General features: G+C 34.2%; 2 protein-coding genes across 2 annotated transcripts; both read left to right on the top strand.

Moving 5' to 3' along the window:
- The first annotated feature begins 480 nt into the window (after nucleotides 1-480).
- Nucleotides 481-1,528, top strand: LOC123201826 (thaumatin-like protein). Its single transcript, XM_044617390.1, has 2 exons — nucleotides 481-589; nucleotides 683-1,528. The coding sequence occupies exons 1-2, from the start codon at nucleotides 526-528 to the stop codon at nucleotides 1,354-1,356; spliced, it is 738 nt and encodes a 245-aa protein (XP_044473325.1). The 5' UTR covers nucleotides 481-525; the 3' UTR covers nucleotides 1,357-1,528.
- A 4,396-nt stretch (nucleotides 1,529-5,924) lies between these two features.
- On the top strand, nucleotides 5,925-7,575 carry LOC123202467 (E3 ubiquitin-protein ligase RDUF2-like). The gene has a single exon (XM_044618422.1). The coding sequence runs from the start codon at nucleotides 6,084-6,086 to the stop codon at nucleotides 7,134-7,136; it is 1,053 nt and encodes a 350-aa protein (XP_044474357.1). The 5' UTR covers nucleotides 5,925-6,083; the 3' UTR covers nucleotides 7,137-7,575.
- The last annotated feature ends 2,344 nt before the right edge of the window (nucleotides 7,576-9,919 follow it).

The following is a 9,919-nucleotide window of genomic DNA, read 5'->3' as shown; positions in this document are numbered from 1 at the left end:
TCAGTGGCCTACCCAGACTCCAAACATTAGAGGGGGCAGAACGGACGAGTAACCTGTAAATAACCCATCTGAATACAGATATAGATTTTAGATTTTTAGAATCCGTACCTATTTTTTTACCATAATTTTATTGAACTGTGCTTCATATACACAAAAGATCAAAAGCATAATTTTGTCTCCTCAATTCCCTTCTCTTTACCTGCCACCCATCATTCTTCTTTATCACAACTTGCTATTACTATTATTTTAACCCGTACATGAACCGGCCAACCTAAAGAATCAATGCCATGTTTATCTGCTTCATGCTCTTAAAAGATTAAAAAATGGCGCTATTACTATTTCAGATAAACAAATTCTGCTAGATTATGGAAACCCCCACTTGGAAGAAATGCATATACGCCCTTTGCCGCAAAAGGAAAAGTAGTTCAAAGTAATTAATACAACAAGAAAGCAAAAGTTGTCCTCCTAATTACTGGTTATAAAATCCTCACAGCTCGCTACTGAATTCACAATAAGCTTGTAGCCATGTCAACTTCTGTAATTATCTTCCCTCTTCTCTTTAATCTGTTAGCCTTCTCCTCCTTTACAGGTATATTATTGTTAGTTTTCTTGATCTTGTTTGTTAAACTTTACTTTGCCATTGTTTTGCTGAGTTTTGGTTTTTATGTTACTGATTGTTCAGATGGAGCACAACTGATAGTAGTAAACAGCTGCCGTGAAACTTTATGGCCTGGAATACTTGGCAGCAGAGGTAAGCCAACTCCGAAAGACGGTGGTTTCAAGCTTGACAGCGGCGAGGAAGTAGTCCTCGACTTGCCAGAAAAATGGTCAGGGAGGATTTGGGGTAGGCAAGGATGTAAATTTAACAATAAAGGCAAAGGATCATGTGACACCGGAGATTGTGCTAGCCAGCTTCATTGTCGAGGAGTTCCCGGTACTCCACCAGCAACGGTGGTTGAAATGACACTTGGTTCATCATCATCATCGATGCATTTCTACGATGTGAGTTTAGTCGATGGCTTCAATTTGCCAGTGACGATGAAACCTGTCGGTGGCGGAATCGGGTGTGGCGTTGCGTCTTGTGATGTCAATGTGAACGTTTGCTGCCCATCGACACTGGAAGTGAAAGTAGGAGGCAAGGTGGTTGGGTGCAATAGTGCTTGCTTGGCTATGCAATCGGCTAAGTATTGTTGCACGGGCGCATATGCAAACCCAAAGACTTGCAAGCCAACGCTATTTGCTCATATATTTAAGGCTATTTGCCCAAGGGCCTATACTTATGCATTTGATGACTCTTCCAGCCTTAATAAATGCAGGGCTTCTCGGTATATCATCACTTTCTGCCCTCCCAAATGAGAAATCACACAAGGGAACTAATCATGCATAAGGTATTAGTGATGGAATGTTACTGAATTTTGAATATACTCTATAATGCATAATAAACCTGTATCAAAGCTTATAAGAAGAAGTATGTAAGCCTTATATGAATAGTTTGAATTTGGAAATCAAATTGTGTTTTATAGCTTAACATCTCCAGTGCAATACATTTAGAGGCATTATGCAGCAATCAAATCACATTTCAGAAGGATCCAGCAAGCATGCCAACTGGGGTGACTTGTTTAGATTCCAACTGCTGTCATTTGAAGATATATTAGTACACAGAGGAGACCGATCTCTAAACTAGGACGGATATATGCAAGAAGTTGTCCTTTTGGACTCAAAAAAAATGCCAACAAAACTCAAGAGCAAGAACCATCCGAAGATCTCTTGAGAAGCACTAGAATACTAAATAGGGCAAAAGAAAAGCTAACAAATGAGAGTGACTGTGTCAGAAGCAGCATGAATTAACAATCTTAATTAACAAAAAAACACACCAAGACTACCTGCATCCATTTTGAGTATTAAATAATGTATGGTTATATATCATTATATGATTAACATAAAATAACATCTAATTATATGATGATATATTATCAGATACCCGATTGAGTATTTAAACTTAGTACACATAATATTACTTAAACTCAAATAGAGACCGTCATAGGAAATGAGGACACCCCAAGTTGCCCTCCATCTATATATGTATCAAATGTTCCAACAAACTATGGTTTTGATGACCGAACTGAATCATGGCCCGTTTTAAGGTCTAATTTGATTGAAATTCAATCAGATCGGTTTGCTTGATAGATAGTGAAATGTTTAAAAATAAAAAACCTGGAATTCATATAAGTTTAACAAAACATATGTCGAGTAAGTCATGAATTACATTATACTTAACAAAAGAATTAGTACAAAACATCTCAGTCAATTAATTTATGAATAAGTAGTAAATTTTTTTTTTCTGAGACTTCATGCTATGAATTTTATACCATTGTCACTTGACATTCATTTAATCTAGTTTAGTGTTTTAAATTTAGGGTCATTCTCCAGTTTCCAATATTAAATATAGGCCAAAGGGTATTTTCCCACCTAAAGATTACTCTTTTCTTAAGTTTTCATATTTTAACTTTCAAAAATTCTTTTATCAGCTAATAGTTTGTTAAGTTTATTAGTTTTAAAGTAAAATAATCATTTTATATATACTATTAAGAATAAACTAAAATTTTATATTCCTTTTTAGGGTTAGATTCTAACCAAGCCAGTTCGAGCTGAAGCTCGCTCGATCGAGCCCTAAACAAGCTCGATCGAGCTCGAGCTACTCGCCAGATTTTCTAATTAAAAATTTTGATACAAAATGACGTCGTTTTGATCAATATGTATTAAAACGACGTCGTTTTAATAACGAAAAACAAGTCGAGCTAAATTCGAACCGAGTTCGAGCTTAACTTTCACTCGATCGAGCTCAACTATATATGAACCGAGTCGAGCTCGACTCCAACCCTATTCTTTTTCATCCTTAAACCATAAAAACTAATAATTTATCTTTTAGATAAAGTTTTAAAAAATAATATTTTCCTCTTATGTTTATTTTTCAATCTCTAATATCATCTCTGATGTCATCATCGACAAGCTCTCTCTCATGATGTTTCCTCTTCCTCCAATAGTTTCTCTCTCCACCTAGAGTTATTCTAAGCTTGGATTGGAATGATGTCAGCCAAAAAGAGAGATTGTTGGAAATTGAAACATAAACTCTAGGAAAAAATGTTATTTTTTAAAATTTGACTTAGAAAAAATTATTAATTTTGAAGGGGAGAAAAAAAGATAAAATTTTTAAATTAAAATATTTCGTTAACTTTAATAGTTCAGTAATAGATAAAAAAGTTTTTAAATTTTAAGAGATGGGTAGACATGGCAAATGAGTCGAGGCAGCCCAAAGTATACGAAAATAGTCCAATCTGAAAGGGCTTAATACGGTAGTATAGCACGTAGGGTCTTAGGCCTAGGCATTAGGCCTGTGATCCAATCCACTACTATTTACATAATTATTAAAAAAATTAAATAATTAATTAATATTTATAATATAAAAATTATTTTTATTTAAATTAATGAGCAAACTAATTGAAGGTAAGATACGATCCAACTTTATATATAAAAGATAAAATCATAAACCTCATACTTTTCAGATTGGTCCAATTCGAGGGGTTACATCTATGTAAGGTTTAGACCCAACCCAACTCTTAATCCCAGGGGACCGCGTTAAAGCCAGCCCGGCACTGACACCGTTAGCACGAAAATTTGAGAAACTCCTGACATTAAATATATTTGTTTCGTACATAAACTTACTGTTTCTTTTGGCCAATTGATTGAATTACATTTATGGCTTAGTGAAATGACAATTGAGATTGCGAGGCAAGAAAAGATTTTTCCAAGAAAAACATGCAAGAAAAAGATTCGTAACCTGAACTTACAGTGCATCAGAGTCAAGCAGCAGACACCGTACATGTTTCTTCGTGTTAAACCGCTTTCACGACTCCGGCGTATTTTAGCGGATACGCCTTCTATTCTTGAGTGATGGCCAAGTACTTGAACGAAACCAAAAATTTATTGTCGAATTAAATTACAGTAGTGAAGTTGATGATAACGGTGGTGGAAAACCTGGAATATTCGCTTCCCTCCCTCACGCGTGGTTTTGTTTGTCCATTATTCGGCGTCGTTTCCTCAATACAGCCAAAAAAGGACGGTGATTTCTAATTTGGAGAAAAATTTCCTTGCTGCGTAAGGTTAACTCGGCGGACGTGGCGGTCAAATTGAAGGATCCACGGCATCTTTGAATGGATTTGAATGTGGAAACGTCAAAATCGGCAGACTTGACATGATGATGAATTTCTGGCCAATTCAAATCCGCAGCAGTAAGCTTTGGGAGACCCATCGCTGAGAAAAGACAACAATTTGGTATTCCCATTTTGAAATTCAAATATCAGTTTGATTTAAAAAAAAAGAAATGATTTCGGATTTTTAATTGCATCATTAATTTTAATTAAATAAAAAAAATTTTATAAATATTTTAAAATTGACAAAAATCAAAAAGACTTATTCTCACCCAAATGGTTATCATTAATTTGTAAAAATCCAAAATCTTATATATAATCTAATTTTTATTAAAATTTTTAGATAAAATTAAAAATAAAATTATTGTTTTGATAATAATATTAAAATATATATAATTTATTATATTTTTATTCCTAAATTTTAAAAACTAATAATTTTATCATTAATTAAAATTTTTTAGTTTTAAAAAGTTGTATTTTTTCCTCCCAAAAATCTAGAATTTTATTTTGTCTTCTCTCTAGTGACCTTTGTGAAACCCCCTAACCCATCTCTGATCATCGCCTTTGTTTGGATTAGATGAATTTAGATAAAAGTGATGGTCAGAGATGCGTTAAAGAGTTTCGTGGAGGTTGTCGATAGCTGGAGAAGAGAGAAAAGAAAATCCTAGGTTGGGAGGAAATACGATTTTTCAAAACTAGAAAACTTTAACTACAGATGAAATTATTAATTTTAAAACTTTGAGATGAAAATATAATAAATTATATATTTTTTTAATATTATTGACAAAATAACCAGTTTACTGCTAATCTTAATTGAAAATTTTAATAAAAATTGACTCATAAGGGGGATTTTCAATTTTTAAAAGTTGACATGTATCAATTTTGGATTTGGCCTTTAAAATCACTTCAAATTCTTACGCTTGAAATAACTAGTGAACGCTAATGCTGGCAATTATTATTTATTAAGTAAAAATTATTTTAAAATAAAAAGCATTAGTAGCGTGCTTAGCTTAATGGCACTGTTTGAAAAATCAAATCAGATCATTCAGCTCAATTAATTGAATCAAAAATTGGTTTCAAGTCTAATCTGATTAATATTAAAAAGCCGTTTATTTATTAACTCGATCAAACCTTGATCAAAACCAATGAACCGAATAAACTAGTCAAAATAGATAGAACTAAATTTGATCAAAATTTAGAGTATTTTTAAAAAAATTTAATTATTTTTGAATAATTCGATTATTTTAAATTAGATTATATGAGTTTTTAAATGTTTGTAAGAAAAACACAGATTTAAATTTTAAATTAAAAAAAAGAAAAAAATATTTCATATCTATTGAAATATATTTTATAAATAATAATTTATATAATTATATTTTTTTATTATGAGATGAAATATTTTTTTAATCTAATTATTTAATTAAAATCGGGTGAATAATTTTCACTCTTTAAAATAAATATATTTTAATCATCATAGATATAAATATTCTTATTAATTTTATTAGTTATAAAGCTTTTAAGTAAAATATATTTATTATAATTTAAAAATAAATTAAATTAATCAATTTTTTATTAAATTATAAATTAAAACAACCGATTCAATCACATGTTCGGTTAAAAAACATTGCTTAACAGCCTTAACAAATGACGCGCTTCCACCGTTGAGTCTTCCACGCGGCGCTTTTAAAGTCTTTATTTCCATTTTTGTTTTACTCCTGTCTCACCTCTCTCTCTCTCTCTCTCTCTCTCTCTAGACCGATCAGTCAAATTAGGTTTCTTCAAATAACGAATCTTTAATCTCACCTTATTTTAAGAAAGTTATTTGTGCGTGATTGAATAAAGGAGCTTTACTTTAGAGATTTGTTCGTCTAATTGATGAGTTTGTCTATGGCTTCAAGGGGATCCTCTTACTGGTGCTATCGTTGCAGTCGGTTCACCCGGGTTCGGGCCCGGACGCAAGATACGATCGTCTGCCCCGATTGTGGCACTGGATTTATCGAGGAAGTTGACGGAGCACGGAATCAGGAACCCTTAAGGGGCCCGAGGCTGCGCAGAACCCGGAGAATCGGTGGAGATCGATCTCCTTTTAACCCCGTCATCGTCTTACGTGCACCTCAAAACCCTGACAGTGGAAATGACGGAAACGGTGTTGAAGGAGGAGATTTTGAGCTTTACTACGATGATGGATCAGGGTTGGGTCTTAGACCCTTACCCTCGAGCATGTCGGAGTTCTTGATGGGGTCAGGGTTTGACCGGATTCTTGACCAGTTATCACAATTGGAAATTAACGGAGCTACGCGGTTAGATAACCCTCGCGCGTCGAAAGCAGCGATCGAGTCAATGCCGGTGGTCAAAGTCTTGGAGTGTCAAGTGGCAGAAGACTCACATTGCGCGGTTTGTAAAGAAGCGTTCGAGCTTAATTCAGAGGCTCGTGAGATGCCGTGTAAGCACATTTACCACTCCGATTGTATTCTTCCTTGGCTTTCTATTCGTAATTCGTGTCCTGTATGTCGGCATGAATTGCCGAGGGAAGGTAATATCCGTAATTTGCGAGAGTCAGGTAGGTTTCTTGATGAAGACACTGTGGGGTTAACTATATGGAGATTGCCAGGTGGCGGTTTTGCTGTTGGGAGGTTTGGTGCTAATAGAAGAGCTGATGAAAGAGATTTTCCTGTTGTTTTCACAGAAATGGATGGTAGGTTTAACAATGCTGGCAATGGGCCGAGAAGGATTTCCTGGGTGTCCAGTGGAAGGAGAGCTCGAGCCAGAGGTGGGTTTGGCCGTGCTTTTCGCAACTTCTTTTCGATCTTTAGGCGGATTAGGTATAGATTTTCGCGTTCTAGTGCTGACTTTGAAAATAGAAGTCAATTTTATGATGTTATTAATGGTAGGAGAAACGCTTCGAATTTTGATGAACCCAGATGGTGAATCTAGGTTTGATTGTGTATGTAGAGTTCTGTTTTTTTTGTTGAATACTGTGATCGTAGTTGTTGTCTTCCTCTTAACAAAAGGAACATTTTGTATTATATTAGTAAGTTGCTGTAAATAATGACACTTGAGGAAGAGAAATGGACTTGTTATTCAGTTATTCTGTGATGGACAAAAGGATATGACTGAATTTTGATCTACTAGGTGATGGTTTTCACGCAGAGGAAGTAAGCTATGCAGTTAGAGTGGACACTTGAGAATCATGATATTGGTAGTGAGGTACCAATCGTCATGTATAATTGTAATTGTTCATGGTTTTAATGCAATAGTTTTATGCTTGCTTTTTTCTCATGTAATTTTACGGCAGCGATTGGGTATTTTCCCACTGTTGTATATGTAAAATTTTGAAGTTATTCATCTATTGAATTTCTTTTACTTACGTGCATTACTTCACTAAAATGCTTCTTTCAGAAACAGCGCATCTGCTTGACTGTAGAATCAAAGGCTCTATTTTGTTTTATCTCGAAGGAATTCTTACACTGATAATTCTTTGAATGATGAGGCAAACAGCTGCTTGGTCTCATCATATAATTGTGAGTGTTTTTGTGTTGGTGTTAGGTTTGAGGCTTAAAGTATAATAAATATTCCATTAATCGTTTTGCTAAATTTCTTTCTCTTCATATTTTGGCTTCTATGGCAGTTTTTTGGCCATTTCATCTTCTGTTTTTTAATTGAATTTTTAGTCATTGCATTTCATTTAACATGGTCTGTCTCTAAGCCCTACTGATCTTCTGTGGTTTCTTTTGTTCATGGTTGAATGAGATCACAGTTCTTTTCTTATAAAGTGGGTCCATGACTCTATATTGCTGGATTTTCTTTCATACTTGAATTTGTTGAACATGTGAATGGTTCTGCCGATTTCAGAGTTTCCATATGTTAACAGAAGCTCAGTCTTGGGAATGAGCGGGGGCCATTAATGTGAATACAGGTAAACTGGTACGTCATCTACTGTTGGATCATCTTGAATCTTGTTATTCAATATCGAAATATTATTTTGGGCAAAGATATGGATAGACATATGAGGTCACAATGGATGCTTTTTATTATAAAACCTACCTGTAAGTGTTCATGAAGTTCTTTCATGTATTGGGTGTCCTTTATTTATCAGTTTTTTGGTTAACTTTCATTTGTAATCTTCAGGACATTCTGCTTTGAAAATGTGCTTTTTAATGGTTACATACACAGTTGAAAGTTTTAGGTTGACAAAAAAGCTGGGATTTTTCTGATGTTGAAAACTTGTAATCAAAACAAAAGTTTTAGGTTGTCTTCACTGGATCATAATGAAGTTCTTGGGACAAATCTTATTCACAATCTTGAGTTCTGGTGTGGCCTCATCCAAGTTGTAAAACATGTATTATGTCATTTTGACATCCAACAATCGAAACCCTTGTCCAATTCTCATTTCTGAAGCCAATTTAACCATCTTCTTCAAGCAAATTAATCAGAATTATCATTTACCAAAATGAAATCAATAGCGCCTCTGCAGAGGCTCACTGGCTTTTCTGCTCTACCAACGCCAACTAGAAGGATGAAGTATTAAAAAAGATCACTGACGGTTGTTGCAGCCACCGGAGACGTCTCAGCTAACCGCACCGTCTACTTATTTATTGGTGCAGCCCCTGTTGCTCTGCTTGGAACTGCCTTCCCAGTCCTCTTCGCCCGCAAGGACACGGAAGACTCTTTCTCTCACATTGCCTGCCTTAATCTCCTGTTTCTTATTATTCATGCTTATTGCTTCAGCCATTAAAGCCCCAGGAAAAGACAATTCATCTCTTTTTAATGAATGTGAAGTGCTTTATACAGCTGCAATGAATGCAACGGCGCGGGTTTTGTTCGGAAATCAGGAGTGGCCCAGATTGCAAACGCAGCTCGAAAGGATGAGACTCAGATTGTATGTGCCCGTTGCAATGGCCTTGGAAAGCTCAACCAAATTGATAAAGGAAATTGTTGTAATCTATTGTTTTAAACCCTAGTCCTGCTGCACTTATTTTCATTTCTTTGAAGTGTCAATAGTGATATACTGTAACTGCAAACTCAAACTTTCCTAGGTGTACCACCATGACAATATTTCTTGTTCTTTAAGCTAGTAATATATTTGCCATAATTTAGTGCTGGATCTGAATGGGGTTGGCTCGGGCTCAAAAACTAGAGCAGCTCTATTCAACTCGTTTTGAATTCGTTTAGTTTGAATTTGAATCGAGTTTGAATTAGAAAATTTGATTTGTTTTGAAATTAAGTTGAATTTGAATTAAAAAGAGTTTGATTTAATTTGATTTACGAGTTAGATAGATAGTTTGATTTGATTCGAATTTAACTCATAATTCGATTCAAATTATGTTAAGTAATTATTAAAATATATCATTTTGTTAATGAATTACAAATTTAAATCATAAATTTGAGTCATATATTAGCTATATATTCTAATTATAAATTCTAGTTAAATTTAAATCAAATAATTTTTATTTGAATCGAATTTAAACTACTTTTATTGTTGACTTGATGAACTCAAATCGAATTCAAACAAAACTATTTTTTCATTCAAGTAAAAGAATATTCAAATTTAATTTGATTCAAACCTACCTCTAGCCATATGAGATAGCCCAAGTCCCCCATTGCTTTCTCTTTTCCCTTATAATCTAATTTAATAATAGTTGTGAATTCAGTTATTAGACCCAAAATTTGTCTAGTATGATTGGTTCAACCTCAAAAACCCAGCTCAGATG

The sequence above is a fragment of the Mangifera indica genome, chromosome 18 (genome assembly GCF_011075055.1).
Source record: "Mangifera indica cultivar Alphonso chromosome 18, CATAS_Mindica_2.1, whole genome shotgun sequence".
Taxonomy (NCBI): Eukaryota; Viridiplantae; Streptophyta; class Magnoliopsida; order Sapindales; family Anacardiaceae; genus Mangifera; species Mangifera indica.
The sequence above is the reverse complement of the archived record's forward strand: the minus strand, read 5'-3'. Positions and strand labels throughout refer to the sequence as shown.

Coding starts and splice junctions, on each gene's coding strand:
- LOC123201826 (XM_044617390.1), top strand. CDS start 526: ATGTCAACTTCTGTAATTATCTTCCCTCTTCTCTTTAATCTGTTAGCC. Junction 590..682: donor AGCCTTCTCCTCCTTTACAG/GTATATTATTGT, acceptor CTGATTGTTCAG/ATGGAGCACAACTGATAGTA.
- LOC123202467 (XM_044618422.1), top strand. CDS start 6,084: ATGAGTTTGTCTATGGCTTCAAGGGGATCCTCTTACTGGTGCTATCGT.